This window comes from Venturia canescens, chromosome 8 (genome assembly GCF_019457755.1).
Source record: "Venturia canescens isolate UGA chromosome 8, ASM1945775v1, whole genome shotgun sequence".
Classification (NCBI taxonomy): Eukaryota; Metazoa; Arthropoda; class Insecta; order Hymenoptera; family Ichneumonidae; genus Venturia; species Venturia canescens.
In genome coordinates this window covers 7,578,292-7,605,564 of record NC_057428.1, presented here as the reverse complement: position 1 = coordinate 7,605,564, position 27,273 = coordinate 7,578,292, and the positions used below count along the sequence as shown (strand labels likewise).

Sequence of the window (27,273 nt, the reverse complement as noted above, 5' to 3'; positions counted from 1 at the left end):
ATCATCTCAGCGGGAACGAATCTACATTAATTGTTTATAAATTGCCAGATTACGTATCGTTCGGTTAGTCTGGTTAAGCTTGAATGATCTCAAATGATAGCCAAACTGTTTTTTTCATTCATTGAATACAGCATTCGATCATCTGTCAAATTTTTAAATCTGCGAAAATAAGTTCCATAAGTTTTTCGTATTAATGTATTTTGAATGTCTGTCAGATTCATTTCCCAAATTTATAGATCAGCCCGACTGCTTTTTTTATTAACAAGGAGGGTCACCTTATTGTACCCCCACAACTTGGGTCGAAAAAATTACATTTTGTAGTCAAATCTTCGAAACTAAAATGGATATGTAAAAGTTTAAATGAAAAATTTATTTATTTTTCAGTGCTCTGCAATAATATGTAATCAAAAATTGTGTAGTTTTTTTATTCATTTTATTTTTATGAAAAACGTGTTTTTTTTGCACTTGTAAGTTGACCAGGCTGTTTTTTAACGAGTTTTAAGATGTTTGGAATTCGTAGAATAAGTTTTATCCTTGCGAAAATAAGTAGCATGAGTTTTTAATTTACCTCATCGGTTCGATTCATATGTATGCGTTCGACGTAGTTAGTGGTAGTAGAGTTGTTGCCTCGACGCATTTTGATTGGCTCACTCCAGCTGACCAATCGCGCTTAGCTCCCTGAACGCATAAGGGCTATTCCAGACCTGACGGAGCGCAGCGGCGCGCATAGGAGCGCACTTGGTCGCGCGTATTCCAGCGCACCCGCGAGCATCCGTGCGCATTCCAGCGCACCCGCGAGCTTTGCTCGAACACTGAAGTCGAAGGTATAACCTCCAATGAGCCGGACAAGTATTTTTAGCACATATTTAAACATAATTTGTACCGATCCAAAATCGACGTCGAATATTGTCAATAATACCAGGGAATCCTGAAAGTCTGAGGGGAATCGATTATCTACTAAATCTCTGCCACCATAGAGTAACAAATTACAATACCTTTGATGTGATTTTTTTTTTATTTAAACGCTCCATAGAACAATTTCATTCAAACTCAAAATTGCTAATAAAACGCTTGCCCTCCGATTGATATCATAAATTTTAGTGCTGCACGTAACTCAAATGGTAACTTTTTTGATTCATTAGAACTCTCTCAAGTTCCTGATGCTTCCCTCATAAGAATGAATATTCCGAATTACCATTAAATACTTGGCTTTGAATTGATATTATAAATTTTAATGCTGCACGTAACTTAGATGGAATTTTTTGTCAATTGATTAAGCTTTTAGAGTAAGATAAAAAGAATAGGGCATCGGTGTGAAATTTTTTTCGAATTGTTCTGTTGAAATTATTTACACTTGGTTTTATAATTTTTTTTATGGATTTTTTTTACACTTTTCGTAATATAATCAGGAAACAAAGGATTATCAATATACTTGTCCCAACCTTTTTTCCCTAGGGTTATCATTAAGAGTATGGATCAGTCGACTAACCTCACTTGGAATTTTTGAAATTGAAATTCTCTGACACGGTTTGACCGATTAAAAAAAGGCTCTGTCAGCCTACGTAGAACGATGGCAAAAATCGACTGACAGAACCTTTTTTTAATCTGTCAAACTGTGTCAAAGAATTTCGATTTCGAAATTTGCAGCTATCTCTCTCGCACTCACGGTTGCGATATACTGACTGATCCATCCTCTTAATAGAACCAAATCTACGATAAACAGGGCGTGCGAAAATAAGTTCCAAAAAATGTTCACTGGCGTACAGACTACTAGAATTAAGCCGTTTCCTAAATGTTTCTCCAGACAATGCGTTTACTTCTTTGCTATATATATTTGGAACCTCCTGCTTTTTTTTGTCACTCTTATCTTGGGTTGTTCTATTTATATTCTCCAAAGAAAAAAATATCCAATATTTGATAATGCAGCTCGATAACAATGATAATGATCATCTCCAAGTCTGATAATACAATTGCAGAGAGATTGATGAAAATTATTGCTACGACAAAGATGGAGAGACATGGATCCTTTTCGAATAGTAATCGAATTATTGTGTTTATATACGTAACACAATACAACCAACGAAATTACGAGAGAATCAATACGAACTGCGGCCTTGCTACATTTTTGTGTTAGGCTAGTTCACTTGTATATTGGAATATCAGTTGCTACACACACTAACGCCCAAGCTGCCTGTACAAGTTCAAAAGTTTCATCGGGTGCTCTGCGATTAACCAAGTGATTTTTACTCACTGCCATTAGACAGAAACTTTTGAACTTGATTGTCATACGACTCCTACCTTAATAAGTCGATTTCTGATCAGATTACAATTGAAATTTTAAGGTCATATTCTTTTTAAGCTATTAGATGGAAATTTCAACTTATCATTTTTGTGAAATTCGATTTATTTTACAATTCTCAGATAAATAGAAAATTATCGCACATGCGCAACGTACACACTGGTTCATTTGACCAATCGCGGCTTGTACATATGAACAAATTTAGAGGGGGAATACTAGGCGCGAGATTAAACTGAAGAACAAATCAGAAAACTGGTCAAAAAATCCGGAAGAATTATTATTATTTCTTTGTTTGAAAGCGCACAAAAGGCTGAGCGTGGAATCATCGAGAGGCAGTCTTGTCTCGTGTTGTCTTGAAATTCTTACCTACAACTCGCTTACGTAGAAAGCACTCAGAGGACAATAATAATGACATTCTACTCCGTTTGGTCTTAAGATTTATGGTTGGAATTTCTTTTATTTCGCGTTAGAATTGCCGGAATAGTTCGGGTTCGTTTTATTTCTAGATTCCTTATGTAAATTCCTTTTTTATTATTTTTTCATTGTTTCTGATTGTGAGTGAGAATTTGACATTTTTGTTTTAATAAGTTGAATTCACGGTTAATTCTTTTATGTTCGAGACAAGACAAGGAAAGTCTCACTTATTACAAAATTATATCGAGTCACAATTAAAAAATATTTATTTTTTTTTGCTTATTGAAAACGAGATTGCTAAATCATTGAATAAGAAAAATATCAGAGATCTGAAAATTTCGTGCTGGAAGAAATAAAAATACGAGATTCATAACAAAATTTTCTTTATTATTGTAAATAAAATTTCCAACAATCATTATTGAATAAAATTTTTTTTAATTCGAATTTGAAAACGCCTTATTCTCATTTTTCTCCCGTGCCCGCTCGTATTTAACAGAAAGCTCAAAGGCGCGCATAGCAGTGTACTCTGCTCGAGCATAAACGTATTGGTATATAGTCCATAAATGAAACTATCAATATATAAACGTATAAGCACACGCGCTGTATAGGTTAGTAAAACAAATGAGCTTGTTTCGTCCCATATGATGAAAACGAAACCGCCGACGTTGACAATCGCCTTTGAACGAAATTAACCTTTTTTACACTTATTCATACGCGCATATCTGTCAGTGAACTGATCAGGAGAGCGCATACACTTTGTATGTGGCACTATTCATCAAGTATAAGCGGTTTCACGTCATCGCTCTTATTTTTATTTCACTAACAACTACGCGGGCGCTATAAATGCCCGCTTTAGCAACAAAGAAACTATCTAATAATAATGACGCTTGGCAACGATTCATCGCAACGGATAAACAAAACCGTGGCAACGAACGAAGACTTCGCATTTCGATATATCGAAATTTCTATTTCTAAGAAAAAATAAACCGTAGTCGATGAAAGCGTACTATTTTAAAAGACGTGGTCAGGGCGTAGTTGAAATTTCCATGCAACTCATTCATTTCCATCGTCCATTTTTCCTCACCAATTACTACTTCTAAAGTAGTTTCACTTCTTATCAATGTTTATAGAAAGACGCTGGTAGGAGCACTCGTAAATAAAATTTATATCGGGGCGTTGGGGTGTTAGAAGAAGACATCGACTACGTTTACACGGCGCCTTTATTCCGGTTTAGTTATATTAATATAGATATACAAACTACATGTCTATTGATATACATAAATATACCCGCCTGCGTATACAAAACCGGAATAAAAGCGCCGTGTAAACGTAGTCAGAGAGCAACGGAGTGTCGGAAAACCTCTCTTAAATAACAAGGGAAAACGATATGAAGTGACCCTAAGAGCACATAACTGCGAGTGCGCGCAACCGGTACATATTGCAGCTCCGATCTCAAATTTATTCATGAATTCACACTCTGATCCCGTTATTATTCCGCATCACTCGAAGTATTCTGAATGAAAATGCATTCATGGCGTGTACTTGGTACAGATGGATGGCAATTTCTAACTACGGAATAAGATCGACGCATCGTTAAATAACTTTTTGTTAAAGAAATGTCCATTTAATCAACGCTTAAGAACACCGTATGTTTCTGCAGTATTGAGTACTGACTGAATGTTTATTCGAATACGTGCTTCTATTAATTGCCACGATGCTGAAGTTTCCAACGTTGGAGTCCAACGAAATGATCTAAAAAACTGCCCAATAATTCCAGTAATTCTTCAATTTATTTTCAGTCGAATTTGTACTTTGTATTTTTTCAATCCACACAATTATGATTCGTGAAATAAAAAACTGATGGATAAATCATTTTATTTTCATTCATTTCGTTGGACTCCAACGTTGGAAACTTCAGCGTCGTTAATTGCCCTAAAACAATCAGTTGATACACTTTGTATTTTTTCAATCCACACAATTATGATTCGTGAAATAAAAAGCTGATGGATAAATCATTTTATTTTCATTCATTTCGTTGGACTCCAACGTTGGAAACTTCAGCGTCGTTAATTGCCCTAAAACAATCAGTTGATACACGTTACAAGGGTATTTTTAGTATTCAATTGGTGGTATCGATATAAACGAATGATAAAAAAAAGGGGGGCAAAAAAAGCGTTACCCGGAAATAACCGAATAAAAAGTCGGATAACTGATGCGTACGCTCGTTCGCTCAAGGGTTCAAGAGGATTGATATATGCGCATGCATGAATTCCGGTATAGATTTGATTGAGCATTGCCACGAATCGAACGCGGTGCCGAGCGTTTCTCAAGGTGAAGCGAAATGTGGAATGTCCGTTGGCATTCGTTCCCGGTCTCCTCTCCCCCTTCTCGCTCGCTCTCTTTCGTAGCTTGGGTTCACGATGAGACATTGCGAGCTACGAGAAGGAAGACGGAGAGAATTGCAGACTGGTTCAACTGCACCCCTCATTCACTTATTCTTATGTTTTGTCTTTCTCCTTCTTTCTTTTTTTTCACGTTGATTTTCACGCATTATCTTCCTTCTCAGTGTCTCAGCCGAATCTCGGATGTACTAAATTTTGCTACCGTAATTCTCATATCAACTGTGCCTACAGTTGGAACTAGAATATCGCAATAATCTGCCAAGAAACACATACGCGTACACAAGAGTATCAGAGGACGGCGGTTCTGTTATGTTGTGGAAATTTCATCCAACAGTTCCATTCGATAGGAATTATAACGATATTCGTATTTTTTTAAGCTCATCTTGTTATCGTTTATCGATTGGATTCATGTACGGTCGGTATCGTTTTCTGTTCTATAAGAGTAAATAAGACGAAATGAAAAAGGTTAAAAACGGCCAGAGCTCTCCTGGCAGATGTTTCTTATCCACCAAGTTGTATCATTTGTTTTCATTTTTATTAATTTTCGAAATCTTTCGAAGAAACGCATTAGCAGAAATCATTCCCAACGAATATATGTACCATTTCCAACTGCATTATCGGCAATCTTTCTCGCACAAGATTTCCTTATATAAATGTGTACCAGTACGAAAATCGTGTGAACAAAAATCGGTGATACATGACGCGCGGGAGTGAAAGATGAGAGAATTAGAGACGGAGAGTGTGGAATGCGAACCGGAAGTAACGTCCGGTCTCGTAGACCTCTCACTACTAATTATACCCAAGCATTATCTCTCTTTCCTTCACCGATATACGCGAATATCTATTCTCTTTAAACTTTTTCGACAACCACGAATAGGAACTTTATCAAAAAACTTTGAAATTTATTCGACCCATTGATGTAATGAATTATTTTCACTTTGTCCTACAAGCAAACTGATCATAATTATGAGAATAATATTAAACGATTCCAAGATGGATGTAGTTTCAATTAAAACATTTTCAACTATCTGCTATCACAAGAGGAATCAAATAAACGCTTATAAGTCATGAGACAGGAATGCAACAATTGACGAAAATGATGAGCGTTTTCCAAATATTAAAGTTTGAAAAAAATATTCAGGACAGAGCGAAATGAATGGAATGGAATGAAATGAATAATATTAATACTTAGTCCACAAAAATAAACAGATTTTCCTAAACTTTTGACGGAAATATTCTGTATGAATGATGAAGCAAGGCGTGAATTTGCCGTTGGTAATTTGAAACTTTCTTTCATCATCCATAAAACGTATTAACGGTTTACGTTGTTTGTTGGAAGTTTCAGTCTTGACTTGAAAAAACATTTTTCTCAAGCTCCTTAACGGCCGAATGGCACTGAATCGGGGCTTGAAAATGAATGGCTTGAAAAAACGAAATGAGCAATACTCGCTGAAATCTTGACTATTTTATCGACGCATTGCATAATGGAAGGGTCATCAAGTACAAAAAAATGATCACGCATGCAACAATAATATTGTCAAATCGATAATAAATCGCTCATATTCATTGAAAAGTTGAGAAAAATATTGATGGGTTTTGTACGTCATTTGATGGAAAATATCATTAAAAAATAACGAAAATGCGGGTAGGAGTATAACAACGAACTAATAATGATGGTAGACGTAATAATTGCTTTCCTCAAGATTTTTTTATCTTGAGGAAGAAGGAGCAAGTTTGACCTAATAACACGTATTGTATTTAATTTAAAAAATAATATAAAATGTCCGCCATAATTTGCACTATTTCGAACGCTGAAACCGTAATTTTCACTGGAAATAAATGCAATGAGATTGGTTTTTCAAAATCTTAATATACATAGTTTCTATTAGAAATGACTCGGAATAAGAAAAATTGACTACCGTTTTCAATTAGTCACGATTGATAGAGAAAAAAACCGTGAACTGTACTTATTGTGTAAAAATATAGCGTGAATAGTCTTAAGCATGCGGATGGATGAGAAAAAAGAAGAATGTTGATAGAATTGATGTAACAAGTGTCATGATTATCAGGGTACGAACGGACCACGTCCAACGTACGCGGGTGCGAACAACGGTAATGCTGGAAGTGGGGGAGCAGGAGGCGGTGGCGGCGGTGGCGGGGGTGGTGTCGGAGTGGGTGTAGGACCGAGCGCTGGAGGGCACGGATTGAAAGGTGGCGCTGGTGGTGGACCGAGAGGAGGTAACCCGGTGCAATATAGGGCCAGCGGTGCCGGCGGTACAGCATGGGGTGCGGCACCGTCTCACGCGGCAGCGGCAGCCGCAGCAGCCGGTTATCCACCGTATACGAGGTATCCAAGTGCTGCTGCCGCAGCCGCAGCCGCAGCCGCACAGATTCCAGTCGGAGCTCAGCAACTTCCGCCCACGACGAATCCTTACGCGGCTACTGCCTACGCTCAGCATGCCTCGGTAATTTCAGAACTCGTATTTTTTTTTACTCCAAGGTCACATCCCACCTGCTCCCACTTCCTATTCTCATAATCGCAATTCCATCTATAGTCACTTACTGTTTCATATCAAGAGATGCGGTAGCGGCTCGATCTCAAGTATTAAAAGGAAAAGCAGCGTGTAAAAGAAAATCCAAAGGCGAGAGCTGCTGCACTCTTATTTACGCGAATATGCCGATTTTTATAACAACTCCATTTTCCGGTCTTTCGACTTTTAATCAATAACTAGTACTTTTTTTAAATTTCAAATCAATTCGGTATAAACGACGAGATGATCAACGAAACTATTCGACATAATTTTTTTGCTAATAAGTAATGTTAAAAGTTATTATTTAATCCGAGTTTTTTTTTTTCCAATATTGGAAATACACCTATTTCGTGTTGCCACAGAATAAACTTTATATAAAGTTATTTATAAAGAAATCAGTCGTCTAGGTAATCTCATTCCGTAAGCATAACTAGAAATGTAATCTTGATCTAACAGTATGGTGGACAAAGGGTACCAACAGCATCATCGCCGGCGAATACGCACAGTAGCTCGAGCAGCGCGACCGGAAGTCAGAGCGGTACGATGAGCACGAGTCTGAGCAACAACGCTATGCAGGGACAACAGCCTGAACAATTGTCAAAAACAAACCTCTACATACGAGGCCTTGATCAAAAAACAACCGACAAGGATCTCGTGAACATGTGTTCTCAGTGAGTATCACATTCTTATATGGGTCTTTGAAAATAAAGCCCGATCGAAGCGAGACTTTTTGTAGTCCAGTCCCCTTGGACCATATTTCACAAAGTTTTATTCAAAAGCCGCAGAGGTTAGCCAATTTTTTGGTAGGTTGTTTGGACCCATAGGAATGTAACCCCGACATAAAAATCCATCCTAGATTTTAACAATAAAAATTATTGGAAAAAATCGGTTTTTTTGAGTTAACACTGTTGAAATGCGTTCTATCGAAAAAAGTTTCAAATAAAAGTTGTTCATCATAACGTTCTCCATGGAAAAGGTCCTATGAAAAAATGCGCTAGCATTGTTATTTAAGCGATTAATTGCAAATGAAAAAAAAAAATTAACAATTTATTTTAAATCGCAATCAATTATTTGTGATGATATCGTTTTGAAGTCTATATATGATGCAAGAGAGCTAAACCCCAAGAAAATGGTAAAAAACTTTGACCTTCAATAGAATTTCCCGATGAAGGCCTACAGCGTAGAAAAAAATCGAGAAGCTTCGTGTCATTGTACACGAAACAAATGAAAAAAAATCGTCTTTGTTGATAATAAATACTGTTTTTTGACGATTTTCGTTATAAACAAATACTAATTCTGATCAAACTTACGAAGATAGCTAGATAAATTTTTCTCCATTTAATGCGCTTTTGTAAAACGAACAATTTAAAAAAACAAAGTCACGATATCTTGATTACAGATCGAGATATGAATATTTTAACGTTTTTTCAATTTTCTGTTGCTGTAATTAAGATTTTTGCAAAAATCAAATTCGATAGCTTTCCTCAGTCTTCCAGCTACGGAATTCAAAAAAATTCCGACCTTCAGGAGGAATTTTATCATCACATTTATCGATGGCGCAGAGCCTGCCGCCCGACTGGACAGCGCGGCGAAGGTACCTTCTCTCGCTTCGCAGCCCCGTGCGAGCGACTTCGTTAACAAATTTGATCATTACCTTCAAAATGATCGCAAAACAATAGTGGTTTTTTTTTTCCATAGAGGACGTTATGATGAACAACTTTTATTTGAAACTTCTTTCGATAAAATGAGTCCCGAGTGCTAACTCAAAAATATCGATTTTTTTTCCAATAACTTTTATTGCTTAAATGCAGACTTTTACGAAAACTCGGGGTTACATTCCTATGGGTTCAAACAACCTACAAAAAAATTGGCTAACCTCTGCACCTCTTGAATAAACTTTCCCTAAGAACTAGTGTATGAATTAATGAAGGTTTCTACTAGTACGCAAATTATAAATATACTTTGCTTTTTCAGATACGGAACCATAACATCGACCAAGGCGATTCTCGACAAAAATACAAATAAATGTAAAGGTACTTAGTTGAATTCAACACTTTTTAGTTTTCTATATTTGAAATATTTTTTTTATTTTTTTTTTCAATTTTTTGTTCTTGTGGAATTCGGGGCTAATTAAACTGAACTATTCCAACGCCATTTTCATATGAAATGTCGCGAGTATACTCGTGGATGTTGAATACTTTTTTCTTCGTGCCATGCAAAATTTCATTATTTTTCTCTATTTACGTTGGTTAATTAGAGAAAAAGTGAATTAACTGAGAATTTGATTTTGCGCATGGTTCTTGTAACGAACTTGACCGGTATTGGAGTTTTTCATTTTCATCATTTTCATGTGGGCCTTGTTGTCCACGTTCTTTAATTCCCATGGACCCTCGTCATATGAAAATTGATCATAATTAACAAAATTGACAATTATTCTTGAAGATATGAAATTGTTTATGTTACAGGTTATGGCTTTGTAGACTTTGAGTCACCGGTGGCGGCTGAGGGTGCTGTGAAAGCACTGGTCGCCAAGGGCATCCAAGCACAGATGGCGAAAGTGGGTATCTGGTTGCATCGTAGACTGGCCAGTGTACGTTGGTTGTGCATGCAAGTACAGTAATACCAGAGTAACAGTAAACCTCTCTCTCTTTCTCTCTCTCTCTCTCTCTCTCTCTCTCCCTCTCTCGCTCCTTCCCTCCCTCCCTCCTCCCCCCCTCTCTCTCTCTCTCTCTCTTTCGTCTACCTCTTCAGTCAACTCTCAATCATTTGTCTCTTTCACAATTCTTCGTTTCTATCACTCTACCCCTTTTATATTCCTTCTTATTTCATCGCTATTCTCGTATCTGTTTTCCTACTTAATGTCATTGAGAGATAAAATGGGCGAAAATATTGAACGAAAAATAAAGTCAATTAATTTGTTTATATCAACTACTAGCGAAATGGTATAAAAATCCACTTTTTAAAAATCTTTTCGCCGGTGGTTTACCTTATTTTCTTTAATTTAGAAATTCCATCGAATAAAACTGAAAAAAAAGTTTCTGCCTCGAAAATATGAAATATATTCATCGTCTACCTTGCAATTGAACGATAATACAGTATGTTTTTTACGCAATCTCCAATGGATCTTTTGGTGATAAAATTTTCTCACAACTCCATTTGACGTTTATTCCCTACTAAATAAAACGATTATGGCAAACCTCTCAAATACTTTCGATTGTCATACCTTCACTATCGCCACTGGTACTACTGCCACTGCCACTGCCACTACTACTACAACTACTACTACTACTACTACCACTACTACCATACTACTATTGTCTTACATACTTATGAACCGGTCGATGCTTGCTATTATACTTCGGCTACACAATGCTGCTATTTACATGTCAAAAACACATTCGAGTTCATATACGTCTACAAATATTAAAAAAATAAAAAATAAAATCAATGTAGCGAGATGTCAAGAAACGCGGTAGCGGCTCCTACAATATATAGAATTCGATTGAAAGAAGGCAGGTCGTAGAAGCAACTAAGGCGTTACTTTATAAACTCCAGTTTCAGAAACGATTTCTTTATAGAGAAATTATGACAATATTTTTGGAAATATTGCCATAACTGGCTCAATACAGAAACAAAAAAGATTTTCATTAAAATGCTAAGCGAGACCCGTTAATTAATGGCAGCACAGACACGAAAGATATTCTACCGTAATACTTTCGTCACCACACAAAAAAATGTGTTGTGTATCAATCGTAATTATTTTTGGAACATGTGCAATTTTAGTTTCAATGATATAATATTCGTACATGGATACACGTACACTTACAACATCGTGTAATTTGTCATATGAAGTTATGTCAAGCCGTTAAGTCGTTGGGGAAGTCGTACGATTGCTAAAGTCGTACTCATTTCGCGAGGAACCGCGAGTTCACAGATTATTTCACATTGGTATGACAATAGAACATAATTTATTTCATAACAATATTTCATTTTCATTCAATTTTTTTTATAAAACTCAATAAATACTCGTATGTTTCGGTTATCAAGATGACTTTGTTCTTTTGGCGAAAAAACGATATTGTAGATATATTGCATTTAATAATAGATTAACTAACCGTTTATTAAAACGTGAACTAACTGTCAATGATTGTCCTAACTCAGCCAATAGATTTTATTTGATCATTCCATTGTCGTTTTCATTCATTACTTTTATTGATTATCGTCACTGAATATAAAAAAAAATAATTGGAACGAAGTCATACACAAATACGGGAATCCAAGTATGAGCAACAATTTGCAGGGCAACGTTCACCACCGCATGTGTCATGAAAACCAAAATAAAGCATCATTTATGGTATAAAAACTTCAACATTTTAAGGGGTCTACCCTAATTAGATGCGCATAAAAAGGCTATTTTCATGAATTTTTTTGATGGGTTTAAGTTATTATATATTTAAGTTAAATATTGACTTGATTATATTAAGTCATAGAGTGTTAAACCTTTTAAGTATACTATTGAAATACACAAAAACCACGCGAAAGCACGTTATTTCCATCGTTTTTTGAAAAAAATAATTGAACGCCAAATTAAAAAAATCATAAGATATGCGCTATAGCTATAGTCATAAAGAACATATGGTAGAATTTTGGTGAGTATCGGTTCAATAGTTTTGGAAATTTCATCAACAAGTCGTTCAAAAATATCAGTTTGTGAAAAACGCGTTAACAAAGGCAAGTATTAACGCGCTCAGGTAGCTAAGTGAACGTCGCTCAAAAGTACATTTAGACTGTTCAGATCTTTATAAAATGTTAGAATGATACTTTTGAATATGTATATTTTTGAAAAATGCAATAAAAAAAATCAGTTTTTTGAAAATGCTAATTATCTAATTCTATCTAAATTCTAAATTGTCTAATCTATCTATCTAAAATACTTAAAATTATAAAATTATCAAAATCTTAATACTTTATACATCGACTCATTTTTTAAGAAACACTATTCAAAGTGTCACATCCAGCGCACAGAGCGATAAAGATACACAAAATATCATGATTCTAAGACTTCAAAGGGCAACGGCCAAAAAATAAATTGTTTCGTTTGAGAAGATGACAAAAATAATATAGGGAAGACCAGGATAAAACGGGATACTTCAAAAATCACGAAAATTAATTTTTTTGCACATTCTTGCAGTTTGATACATTTTTTCCAGGAAAGCAAAAAAGAATTACTTTCAAGATTTTTTAAAAATATTTCAAAAAGGAGGGAAAAGACAAAAATTTTGAAACAACGAACGTTGGAAAAAATGAGAAATTTGTTGAAATTCTAATTTATTTTTTCAATTATTTTTAAAAAAAGCTGTCAGAGTGCAAATTATAGTACGTTTCTTGGTGTTTGAGAGCAAGCGAAATAAGAAACTTCTCAAACTTCTAATAAGCAGGATATTCCCTAGGGCCCCATTTTGTCCCGGTATCCTCTATATCCATTACTTATTTCATGAAACTGAAAAATACGGGTGGTTTACGTTTTAGCGCGAAAACTTCTTGCGCGTAGACGTTTAGGTGCGAGGACGGTTTAGCGCGGCCGTTTGGGCGTAGGGACGTTTTGGTGCGAAGTCACTTTGACATGGTCGTTTCGGCGTTAAGACATTTCTGAATCAAAACAAAAAATGCAATACAAAAAATAAAATTGAATCGTGAACCATAATAAAAAAGAACAGCAAGGAAGAAGTATGGAAATCAAATATTGACCATGTTTGAATACTATATGAGTTTTTAACATTGAAAAATGGTATATAGGAAAAATCATTTTTAATAAAAAAAAAAAAGATTTTTAAAACACGCAGCGAAACTGGGAGACCACTGCAGAGTAATGACAAAATCGAGGGTAAACAGTTACATGTGATCATGCTCGATTGACTAGAATTTTTTTTCAATTCCTTATTGGGATTTATCGGGTTTTTTCCACGGCAAAGAAAAAGAGCTTCTGAAATTTGGAAAATCCATTCATTGATATTTCAACTCTATGACAGAATTTTTTAACTCCAATAACTCAGGTAGATTCAGTGTTACATTACTCCACAGGAATCAAAAGACTGAAAAGCATTTTAATCTATAAAACAGCGGCTATCGCCTGAACTAAAATCATATGAAAACATTGAAAACTAAAGAACTGTCGCGCTTTGGAACCCAAAGATTCAATTTTCAAATAGTAATTTTGCGTTTCAAAATCTTTTACTAGCCGCTTCATCACAAATCCCACATCGGCAAAGCCAATCTTGACGCTCTTCATTATTAAAATATATTTATTGTTTTAAAAAAACCGTAGATCTGAACATTGAGACCCGATTTTTTATTTCGTGATTTTCATTTAAAAGTGATTTTCTCTTCGACATAATAAACAAATCGAGACTTCTTGTTAATTCCGTACAAAGAATGGAGTTTTTTAGTTACGCTGCATGTTCTAAAAATGGTCTTGAGGTACTGAGTGCTAAGTACAATTAATCGTAATATATATGGGGTATTCAATGCCAGGTGAGCAAGCTTTTAAATCTTTTTTTTTCGATTTCATTAAAACTTCTTTCTTTTGTTGTATCCACTGCAATAACCTCTCCTGAATTTAACAAATTTTTTGTCCATCAGTTCTCGACATAGTTCTTTTCCGGAACTCAATGATTTGTTTTTTGTTTTTTGTTTTTTTTTTTTAATTCTTGTAACTGCGAAAAATAGATAGCTTTAAACTTTTTGCTAATCTTTGTTTTATATTGCACTTTCCGGAAAATAGCGTGAATTACTAGATTATGTCCATCTTTTTTACTGTTTCACAACTCGAAGCAAAAAAACCTCGATCTTTGGAGATTTGATATTTTTTCATTTTCTGTCGCAGAATCCTTTAAACCCTTCATTGATGAGCCCGCCATTTGGCGGGCGATGCTAACTTGGCTATAACTAGTGTACCCTCAGATTTGGGGACGCTGATTACAATTCTCCACTTGAAATTGAGAAATTCAAAATGACGGACTGATAATTCAAAAAGCCGTTTGACAGGCAGGGTGTCAACTCTACATCGCATTGTTCGCGTACATCTATAGACATTTGACGACAGAAATAGTCGATACTAGAGGGTTTTTGGCAAATCTAATGTCAAGTACTAACGTATTCAAAATGGTAGATTCAGTATGGTCAATTGGATGTGATTATGAAAATTGACTGTTCCTTAGCACACCATATGGGATCTGCCATCTCGAATTTCCTAATTTTATGTGTAGATTTGTAATCAGCGAGCCCAAAAAAACTCTTTAGTACCAACCGTTCCTTCTATATATTGTAAACATACAAAAATTTCATATATTTTTACATGGTCCACTGGCTATTGTCCACCGAAATGGACCACCAATAAGTGGATTTAATTTCATATTTCTGTAGTACATATTGAAGAAGTCTGAAATTTAAGTATCCAATCAGTTCTACGCTCCCCAAGAAATAAAAAGCTACCATTTTACGACGACGCAACAAATAAGGAATGTTCTATATTCCTCATTAAGGGGGGAATTTTACCTAAATTATGTCGTTTCTAGTATTTTCTGTATCCGTTCGTGTGATTTGGGTTTGAGAACTAACGTAAATTTCCTTTTAATTGGGTGCTACAGAAACATGACAATAAATCCGCCATTTTTAATCCTACTTCGGTGAACATTAGCAAGTGTAGAAAGGACAATAAAAAATAGGAAATTCATGTAAATACTGAAAATCGAAGTCGATTGTGATAAAAAATTATTGGATGTGACGAAATGATATTTCTGAATCAGTTACTGTACCAGCAAACAAACCTTTGATAAATAAAATTTTTGGATCCTTTAGATAAAAAGTACAAGGAAAAATTCCTCAACGGTGAAATTAGTTTCGGAAAATAGAGGATTCCACGAAAAAAATAAGGAATGCCCAATTTTTAAAAATCGACGTCTTTGGCTCTCAAGTGATATTTCACTTGCGCGAATACAAGAAAGATATCTGAAAAGTAGTTACATGATTTAATCGAACATCCTTGATTTGTTCAAAAAAATAAATGTTACAGTTCTCTGCTAGCATGAGAATGGCGTATAACTCTTATTTTCGTTCAAAACAACCGATAGGCTTAAGCTGTCAAACAGTAGATAAGATGGACATTATCTAATTCATTTTTTTTTTTCAACAAGCGCAATGAAAAATTAAGATTCTTGAACAAAACGTTCAATTCGCCTCATTTTGCGCAAAGTTACTAGCATTTGGAAAGGATATAAAGAAATTTCGAAAAAATCCTACCTCGAGAATGAATGAAGAAATTTTTTTCTTTTTTAAATTTAAGAAAGTTTCTATCAATGGATATAACACAAAAAAAGATTTGAAGAGAAACAGAAAGTTGGACATCCAAAAGTGACAGACTTGGCGTAATACATTATTTATATATTTGGTGGTTAAAAAATATCGACTTTTTTCCTTGATTTCTGTTTCAGCAGTTGCAGGAACGAAAAATGAAACGCTGGTTGAAATATGTGCTGTTAATATTAATAATTAGGGGTTGCTCATCATGATTTTCTATTTTCCATTCAAATAACACAAGGATGACACCTTGCTGCTTTTTCATTTCATAACCCGTTAACGGATGAACGTACAATAATGCCTGAGCAGTTGTTTGGATAAGACCTCAAAAGCTCCATGAAGAACATCTTTTGTCTGTTTATGGTTAATCTTTCTACAGTTATTCTATAGTTATAATATGAATTTTTAGTAAATTTCGAAATTTTTCACTCTCGGCGAAACATACCATTGTATGAATGAATGAGCAGCAAGCCGTTTTCCCCATGTTATAATAGAAAATAAAAAATGACTGGGCAAACCCTGGATATCAACATTAAAGGCTCATATTTTAATTAGCGTCCTATATTCCGTTACTGCAACTGCTGATTATGAGATTTGAAGAGAGTCACTTCGCGCGCCCGCACGTATGCATATATGTGCGGGTGTTGGAAATAATTTTTATTATCATTTTTTATTATCATCGAAAAGCATGGTGGATCTCGAAATAATTGCCTGAGACGATGCTTGGTTGTGTGCAGCAAACCGTTGGTCAAATATTTCAATGCTTAGTGAGATTCTTTTTTTATGAAAAAAATAAAAGACTGGATTGGTCTCGAATTGGAAAATTGTACATAAAGTAGTAAGTAAGATTAGCCACTTACAACATACCATGACACAAGCCATAGTTTCTCTTTCTCTCTCTCTCTCTCTCTCTTTCTATCTCTCTCTCCCTCTAACCTCCTCTTTCTCTCTAGCTCTCCCTCTTTTCTCTCTCTCTCTCTCTCTCTTTTTCCATCTCGCTGTTTTTTGCAGTACATGATTGCGTGTATTTGCTCATCATTGATACTTCATAAGTCGCGTTTTGTCGTTCATGAATTGTTATACTGCGACCAATTCATTCTTTCGTCTAATTTTTTCTCACTGTATTTAATAGACAAGAATATATAAAAAAAAAATTGTTGCGTGGCGTTATATAAAGCTTATACTGTGCTTGTTATCCCATGTTGTATAATTCGAGTGTGCAGCTTCATCTTCTTTTCGCCCGCTAAACACTCATAAATTGCATATTTGCGTTCATGAAAACATAAAATTCGTTTTGAATTTTTTTGAAATTGCTGTTCGAACTACATTGAGAATTGTAACACAAACGGGGCACGATTATTGGCCGCAGTGAGGACAACTTTTTTCACGTTTTTGCAAGTTGAGCTATCAATGTCGTAAAAACAAAAGGAACGTAGAAAAATTGAACGTATTTTGAAAAAACAAAAAAAAATTAGAAAACTGAGTTTCGAGAGCCGTCATTCGAAAATATGGCTAATGTAAAATGTCATGAAGCATGTCACAAATTTTATCGAGGTATGGAGACTCGGCAGAGTCAAAGAAAAAAAAATCTTTTTACTGTCTCCATTTGCAATCATATAGTTTGAGTATTAGAAACGAAAATGTTACTCATTATTTAATTTTTGTTAGAAAAATAGATTCATTTCAAAATTTTGAAAGGAATTGTTTCACGAAATTTCGAAGCACTATACGGTAATTAAAAAATAGATGGGAAGTGATATAGAATTTATTTAATCCACATTGGTTCCATTCCATGACGATTTTTATACTTGAATAACTCTTTTTTATTGACTCAAAAATCCGATTTCGATGTAAATAGCACCTCTGACGTTGCGCTGCTGGTTGTTCATAATTGTTTCGAGAATTCGTTTCCTCGAGAAATTAATTACCGCTTACTCCATTTGCTGAGTAAAATGAATTTAATGAATATATAAAATGTGATTTCATGACTGGTTAGAGATCTTCTCTTTCTCTTTCCCGTTTTTTTCATCTACTTGTCTTCTCTCTTTCTCTCTCTCTCTCTCTCTCTCTCTCTCTCTCTCTCTCTCTCTCTCTCTCTCTCTCTCTCTCTCTCTCTCTCTCTCTCTCCCTCCCTTTACCTCTCTTTTTTTTCCATACCTCTTCGTCTTCTTTTTCTTCTCGGACTATCAAAATTCCACACCCTTGCGAATTGCGTAATTCAAACTGATTAACGATGAATTGCTAAAAAACGATTTCATTGAATTGAAAATAATCACAAAACGAAAGAGCACCGCGCTTGAATCACGTGGAAAGCAAAACACCAAACACCAAGAAAAATTCAAATCAGATATCTCTACTCCATATAAATAAATATATACATATTTTAGTGAGACAAAAATAACAATGTGATCGCATAGTATTCTTGCTCGTTCCCTCAGCAACAGGAGCAGGATCCGACCAACTTATACATCGCAAACTTGCCTGTAAACTTCAAGGAAAACGACGTCGAGGGTCTTCTCGCTCAGCACGGCCAGGTGGTCTCGACGCGAATACTCCGTGATACAATGGGACAGAGTAAAGGTGTTGGATTTGCCAGGTAAATTTTCAACATATGTATTCGTATAGAAAATAGTATATAACACACCTAGGGAAGGAAAGTAGACTACTTCAAACCGCGGGCAGAATTGTCGCGGTTTGAGATATGGTCTAATTGCACTCCCATTGAGCGTATACTATTTTTCACCGCACATTCACCGAAAATGCAACCTTCCGATTTCGGAAAGTTGAACTTTCGGTGCATGTGTGGTGAAAAGATGTTTTGATGCCTACCCCGACATTTGGTGTACGACTGAAGCAAGTGCTGCTGGTCGGGAACAAGCATCAAATCCATAAGATCAGCAAATATAATTATAGTTTAAAGAAACACACCGTCTAGTCGTCCGGTTACCGTATATTTGACATTCCTATTCGTTCGAATTATATATTGATAATTTTTATTGTATGTACTTTTCTCATGTCGATAATTTAAATGAATATTTGCTTTCCTATGAACCTAAAAATAGATCATTATTCCGGACGACTATATTCATTTCATCAGCCCGGTTACATTATTTTTTACCTTCGCATTAATTTCATATGGAAGAATAAACGCGGATGTTATTCGTCCGGATTTATAGCAGTATAGTGTCGTTTTGATCACAGTGCTTAAAAATAATATAACATTTCCATAACATATTTCCCGATGAATAACAAACATAACCTCATTCTTACGGTTTCTGAACGACTAGAAATAGCCTAATATCGATTCAAACGTCAAAAAAATAATCACGTTAAACGTTCCGGAATACACTGTTTTGACAGTGCACAAATGTTAGACTTTCGGCTTTAAAATCGGTGCCGGAAATACGTACTTTCGACCAAGGTGTAAGAAAACGGCTTTTCTCACGGTTCACAGTTTTTTGTTCTACTTTAACTAGGGTCACGGCGCGCGCAAGCGCGCGCTTGTCTTTCATTGTTTTAACACTTTTTAAATAAAAATATTATTCAGGACTATTGTTTCGAATAGTTCATTGCAAAAATCACGGTACCTACGGTCGAATAGTAATTGCGTAAGATCATTCTTACTATATTACTCCATCACTTCACTCTTATGTCGCTAAATAAATTTATCTGACACGATCGCGATCGAATGTGTTGCAATTGTTTCCTCCTTTTTTCTACGATCCGAAATACGCACATGAACGAACTCCGAGCACAATATTGACAACCAATCAAAGTACGTCTATAGCAGCTTCAAAAATAACTCACACGTCGAGATTTCGTGACAACTCTTCTTTTATGAAAGGAATTTGAATCGATTAGAAAAATTTAAATATTGCGACATGTGTATGGTATGTGACGTCAACGTATCACAGTCGTATATTCCAAAAGTTCAAAATGGGCAAAGAAAAATCGTGCCCGAGGGTTTTAACACCAGCGAAACTCATCGGAACCAGCTGTATATATTCGAATTTTTATTTAAATACGATTATATTTTTTGTTCTTCAATCTTATATCGCACTTCCGAGACTGTCATTGCTTTAAGAAAGTTCATCTGGTAATCGAATGAACAAAGAAATTTCGATATGTGAATACAGTACTGAATAATAAAAAAAATATCATTAAAATTTTAAGGCTCGAGAATATTTTGTTTGTGAGAAAAAAAATTAAAATAGATTCTCCAAATTAACACGTTTTCTTACGGGTTTCAGTGGTTTTTCATCTTTATATATGAAATTTGCAGGCATTAACAAACAGTTCTTTCAGAATCTTCCATAAGTGATAGAAAAATTCAGATTTTTAACTACAATGGTTTGTCCGTAAGAACGGTTTGAAAAACGTTATGACGTCATAAATCGACATATTCACGTATATAAGAGTACGGCAGGGATAGCGCTGGCTTTTCTTTTCAACTGTCGACTGCCTGCAGGGCCAAAGAGACGGGATTTATGCGTTTCACTGCGATCAGTGGGTGGAAGGATAATCCTTTGTCGCCAGTTTTCTCGAAAACGGTGATAGTTGTCTTGACCAATTTTTGATATAACTTTCTATATATGCCGGACGGTGTTCTTATTTGTAGTATGTCAAGATTCATCGCGAACTTTTTTTTTTATTTAAGGTAACTCCTGTACTGCATGCTAGTCAAATGAGTGCTAAATTTTCAAAACGCTTTTAGACAAAGTTCAACGTACCGATTAAACTTATTGTTAGTAGATATGTGTTCAAGCATATTTTATTAACGTGAAAAAATATTTAAAATGACAGTTTTGCAAAACTATCAACTGATAGATGCAAATTTCCATGATGACACATTTTCACAGGTATTTTTCAAAGAATCATCTGTATTTTTTAACCAATTTTATTGCACCAAGTCTCATTTTGTTCCTCAACTGATCCTCTACGAATTCACCACGTAGATTTTCCTTTAAACTCATTCCTTCAGAAATTATGAATGAAAAAGTTTTTTCACTTAATGAACAATTAGCTGCAACAGTGAAAGGATCAAGTTAACAAAACAACTACATGGTGGATTCATAGAGGACCAGTTGACGAACAAAATGAGACTTGTTGCAATAAAATCGATCAAAAAATGCAGATCATTCTTTGAAAAATACCAGTGAAAATGTGTCAGCGTGGAAATTTGCATTAATCAGCTGATGGTTTTGCAAAACTAGCGTTTTTAATATTTTTACATCTTAATAAGATATGCTGTAATACAAATCCACTAACAATACATTTAATCGGTACGTTAAACTTGGTCTAAAAGCGTTTTGAAAATTTAGCACTTATTTGACTAGCATATAGTACAGGAATTACCTTAACTTTAAAAACTTTAACGTCACACATCGTTTGAACATAACACGATATGACCATATTTCGATCATCGAGTACTTCACTCCATTGTATGTTGCTAGTTTCACTCCGAGCTTTTTCAAGGTAGGGTCGTCCCAACTCAACAGTGGCGGCCAAGTGGCCAAGTGTGTAAACTCTGCACTATATACAGATATATCCATGGATATATCATTCGCGATCGTACAACGGTGGAGAATATCTATATATTATATAAAGTTTAAACACTTGGCCACTTGGCCGCTGTCGAGTTGAGACGTGGTTGAGACCTTATCGTTTTCCAATACAAAAAAACGTCAAACAACTAAGAGAGGATTATTATGAAATAATAAAAAAATGGAGCTAGATCGGAAATAAAAAAAAAATACTGGAAACAAAATGAATACATTTTTTAATTCATTTTTCATTTTACCATTTTTTTATCAGTAAATAAAATAAATCTTAGAAAAAAAAACAACGATGTAAAAAGGATATGTTTCCAGAAAATACTTTATCTTCGAATTACTTTGCTTAAGAAAATAGAAGTAAATTTTGAACAAGATGTTTTAAAAATAGAAGTAAACTTTAAACAAAATGTTTCAAAAATGGGGACGTTGAAAAGTATGAAATAATAAAATATTTTAAAAACTCCTGACTGAAAAATCGTATAGCGTGTATTGAAAATAAAATGAAGTCGAAAAAAAAATTAATTTTAGAAAAAGAAACATTGAATAAGAAATAATGGGGACTTTGAAAAGTATGAAGTAATAAAAATGTTTAAAAAAACATTGAAAAAAAACTTTATACGAAATATTTCTAAAATAACTTTAAACAAAATGTTTTGAAAAAACATTTAAAAAATTCCCGACTGAAAAATCGTATAGCGTATTGAAAAAAAAAATAAAGTCGAGAAAAAAATTAATTTTAGAAAAAAAAACAACATTGTAAAAAAGATATGCGTTTCCAGAAAATGATTTATCTTCAAACAACTTTTGTTAAGAAAATAGTAGTAAACTTTAAAAAGACTGAAATAAAATAAATGAAATATAAGACAAGAAACCATTTAATTGTTAAGTACTACTCCCTCGAGATTCGATTCCTATGGTTCATATTTATCGATGGTAGGCAAGTCATTTATATACAAAAATACACTTTTTAATATAATTGCCAAAGTTGAATGATTGTACAAAGAATAAAGGTGATAATAAGAAAAATTTAATCTCACAAAAAACTAAAATATGTTATAAACATAATGGAATTTAATATTTGTCAGGAAATGTCTCTAGTTCTTACTCAATGATTTGATTAGAGGCTTCTCCCGACAAATATTAAATTTCATTATGTTTATAACATATTTTAGTTTTTTGTGAGATTACATTTTACGCTCTCGTTTTTTTTTTTAATACTTGGCGTCGAGCCGCTACCGTGTCTCTTGATATGCTTCATCGTCTTCTCCGAAAAAATCAATAAGTAGTAACGTCAGTTACTCGATCATTCACAGATTTTCAAATTCTCTTTTCTTTTAAAACTCACAATCACAATTAGCCATGATTCTATTCCCAGAAGCCCCTGCACCTGGCGGCATAACACCATTACATTTGAAAACCGACAAATTTCATTTTTAATAGATCAACAGGGTTGGGAGAAACAAGGGATTTTTTTTTTATCTATTCGGACAAGACGTCCAGCATATTTAGGATCGAACTTCACTTGTAGTAAGATCGTTTGATATCGTTTAATTATGCATCATCGTCTTGTCCTCTAGATCAAAAGTTATTTGTTCAAAATTAAATGCAATTTGTATTTGGAATCCTTTAACATGTACAACAATAAGCTTACAGGTTGGCAATAATAACATCATTAATTATAACTCAGACTTATTGCTTATTTAATAATAGACTTTGCTATCTATGTATTTTTTATCAACGGTTGGTTGTAAAAAAGCGCAAATATACTCGATTTTTCTGTCCAGCCCACAGCTTTCCACACTAGTTTCAATATTTATGTCTTCACGAACCGCATATCTTATACTTTGTGAACCGAAAGTGTTCGTATCAATAATACCACTTTTGGTCATCGCACTTTTTATCCGCCTCCTTATTGCTTGTGTTGTTACACGATGAGGTTTTTTGTACGTTATTAATAAGCAATCTTCATTACTAGGCCGTACCGTTGCGGAACGTTTGATATAGTGATCTAAGACCAATTCTATACTAAATTTTGGCTGTTTTTTGAAGAAGGGAAACACAACAAGGACTGATTTTTTCCGAGATCCGATGTTAATATCCGATCTATTATTTTAACCTTAATTTCACTTTTCGCTTTTCCAATACAGCTTATTAATCTAATCTTTAACAGAGTTTGTTCTCTTTGCGCAGTAACTAATGCTAATAACATAATTAGATTTTGTTTGTTAGCCCATTCAACGACATTTTGTCGTGTGGCCAAAGCGTCTATATGCAATTTAAAATTAGATCAGAATCCCAAATTTCGTTGTATTTTGCTGCTTGTGGTCGTAAGTGAGCAACACCTCGAAAAAAACTTTTGATAACTGGCTGTTGCCCTATACCGCCGAAAACTATTAATGCTAGTGCCGACCGATACGAATTCAACATACCATAAGTTGTTACTTTTTTAAATAGTCTATTAAAAACTCGAGAATACTTCCGGCTTAAACTTCGGAATAAAACGGATCGACTCTCTTCTTTTTCCAAAATTCCCACCAAAGCTTCAATCGTTTTTGGTATTGATTAACGGTTCCCTCTGATAACGATGCTATTGTTAAATTAATTGGATCGATTCCGTTTTGTTTAATAAAAGGCTTTTTATTAAATCTCTCTTAATACACAAACATGTCTATTCGCCATTTTCTTAAGAACTAGAGGTTTTTTACAAGATTTTTTTTTTATGAAAAAAAAATATAACAAAAAAATAGTGACTTCGGGACGATTATCCCATGCAGTCTTTTACACTGTTTAATCTATTTACACTTTATCCGCAATCGGTCGCTTATAACGCATTTTTTTTTTTTTTTACATTTATATGGTTGCTTTTTTATATGAGTCAGGTGATAGAATTCAGGAACCTTGTTTTTGGCACCGCTGTGCTTCGTTTCAAATGAAATATGATTGGTTCGATGTGATATGGCGGGAATTCTCCGGCTTCTCGAAGTTGTTGCTCAAGTATTGCTCGGTTTGCCGCAAAGAGATCACATTGCCAAAAGATATGGTTGGCAGTTTCACTCGCTTTTCCACACTCACACAAGTCTGAGATAACAATGTTCAATTTTTTCAGGCTCGCATTTAAAGACGTATGACCACTTCTTCGTCTCTTAATCGATGAAATTGTTCTTCTGTTAATCTTGAAATCCGCAAACCATGGTTGCTTACGTTGTTCGTAACCTAATTCAAAGTATCGTTTTCCTTTCTCCAGTGCACTTTTTCAACACCAGTCATGAAATTCGTCTTTTTTCTTCTTCTTCCAATGCTTTCCAGTCTACACCAGGAATTGATATTTGTGAATCACGACCAGAATTGATACTGTCTTTAGCTTTTTCATCCACGATTCCATTGAATTCAATCCTTCTATGTGCAGGAATTCAAAAAATTGAACGCTTTTTCCAGTGGCCTGTATCGTTTTAACAGAATCTTTAATTGGAAAAATCAACTGGGAAATACATTTATAGATTCTAACACGCTTTTTGAGTCGTAGAAAATTGTAAACTTATCATACGACGTCTCTTCTATAATTTTAAGTTTCTCTATTAAGGCCATTGCTTCTGCTGTGAATATTGATGCATATTTTGCAACTGAACATAAAGGCCCGATTGTCATTTTTCCTTACTGTCGCGAAACCTACAAACTCTCTATTTTTCATTTTAGAGCCATCTGTAAAGAAAGAGATTGATTTCCTGATCTACTCTTCAAAAACTTTATTAAACACCTCATTGCGTTTATCAGATTCTTGAATTCGTCTACCCTCTGTAAATGAGACTTCTGGTTTGAAAAATAGGGAATTATACTAGTTATGTAATATGTTATAGGCTCCTGTTCTCGAAATATTTTAATAATACTTGATATTACACCGCTTGTGATTCTCACCGGACTTCCTAAGTAGTCGTTCAAATCTTCTAATATCGGTAGCAGTTTGTGTTCACTGTTGGAGCATACTCTCGTAAAATAATTTCTACACAAATATTCAAACCTCAGTTTAAGTGGTGATTCGTTAGCTTCCACCAGAATGACGTTGAATTTTTATATCCCATAGCTATTCGCAATGCTTTAAATTGTATTCTATCTAAAGTCAGACTTTGCTGGTTTTTCAAATTGTGAAAAAGAAAAGCTCCATATTCAATTCGAGCTGAAATTAAAGCTTTATACAATCCTATGAGCAGTATGGGATCAGATCCCCACCACGTATTCCCTAGACAGCTTAGAATTTTAATTGGATTCTGACATTTTTTATTAATGGCTCGAATTTGAGGCCCCCAATCCAGAGAGGAGTGTAGGTACAGCCCCAATACAAGAAAGAAAGAGAGAAGGAACTTGGCGCCATCTAACGTCAAAAGAAAAAGAAAAGAAATAAACATAACTTAAATATAAATAAATACAAATAAATAAAAAGAAATAAAGATAAAGCAAAGGCTTTATCGACTTCAACAGCCATCACACTGGTATCGAAACTCCTTTCGACGCAAACACTTGCCCGATAATTTCTCGACAACCCGAAAGAGTGAGGTTCATGAGGAATGACATTGTCTGAACAAATTCTTTTCCAGATGAAAAAAAAATGGCTCGGCTACGAGTAGTTTTTGAATCAGGGGGGGGGGGGGGAGTACCACGACTGTGTTAGCCAAAATGGCACCATCGACGTTTGCCTTTTCAGAAATTATTTTTCTGGTGGTTTTTACGATGACAGAAAATGGTGGGAAAGTATAAAAATATAGCTTTGTCAATGGTATGATGAATGCGTCTACCACCCAAGCTTCTGGATCTCAACCGAATTTTTTACATTTGACGCGAATTTTCCGAAAGTTGACTCTACTTTATCGGATGCCCAACAAGCTTATTCCCATTCGGTTTCTTTTTGTTGAGCTCAATTCTTTGTCTGCTTCTTTATTGTCGCGCGAACTTATATAAGACGCAAAAATCCATAGATCGCGGGTTTCGCATCACCGTCAAATCTCTCCTCTTTCTTGGTGACACCAATCTGATTTCTTTTTTCCTGTGTCAATTAGATGAAAAAATTTTTTGAATCAAAAAGCAAACCGAGAAATCATACTTCTTTTGAAGGCTCAAGTTATCTGACTTTTCAAATAACAGTTCATTTAAATAAAAAAACTGATACAAGTCCCTTTGATCTTAATTTTTTGTACAATTGACTTCTTGATTTTTGTAAACACGTATGGTGCTGTGCACAGACCGAAAGAGACGCAATAGCGAATTTTTTAAAACAAATCTGAGATACTTTCTATTAGATTTTTCGATTGAAATAAAACAATACGAGTCCTTTAAATCTAATGTCGCAAACGTTCAATAAATTTGGACGAATCTGCTTCCCTACCTGTACTTCATTCAGCTTTTAGGACTTGTGTTAGTGCTGCTCCAATAGCGTTTATGTCCGCACCAAGTTGGTTTTGTACCACGAACTGATACGCATCTTCCTTCATTGCCAGATGTGATAGAGTCAACTTAATTTTGAGGTTAAATTTTGGCTCTCTGATCAATGAGCCATTGCCTACCGTTGGGTATTTATATTTATCTTGAAGCTCGCGATTTTTGTCTTTTAGGGAGCCATCTTGTAAAACTTTCATCCAACGTTCTGCCACTGCTAAACGAATATCTGGACCGAGATAATCGAATTTCGACGGATCATCTCCCATTACTCTCAATGTTTATTCATCTAG

The 27,273-nt window shown here is 34.8% G+C and overlaps 1 protein-coding gene across 8 annotated transcripts in view; it reads left to right on the top strand.

Moving 5' to 3' along the window:
• The window catches only part of LOC122415109 (protein alan shepard), a 60,885-nt gene that overhangs the window by 21,447 nt on the left and 12,165 nt on the right, over positions 1–27,273 (top strand). For 2 of the 8 annotated variants that reach the window (XM_043426966.1, XM_043426970.1), the window contains exons 2-6: positions 7,185–7,580; positions 8,103–8,317; positions 9,621–9,679; positions 10,112–10,257; positions 18,440–18,597. In XM_043426966.1, the coding sequence (XP_043282901.1) occupies positions 7,185–7,580; positions 8,103–8,317; positions 9,621–9,679; positions 10,112–10,257; positions 18,440–18,597 (974 nt within the window). The remainder of the gene's footprint in view (positions 1–7,184; positions 7,581–8,102; positions 8,318–9,620; positions 9,680–10,111; positions 10,258–18,439; positions 18,598–27,273) is intronic. The other 6 variants (XM_043426971.1, XM_043426967.1, XM_043426974.1 and 3 more) reach the window with 6 other exon arrangements.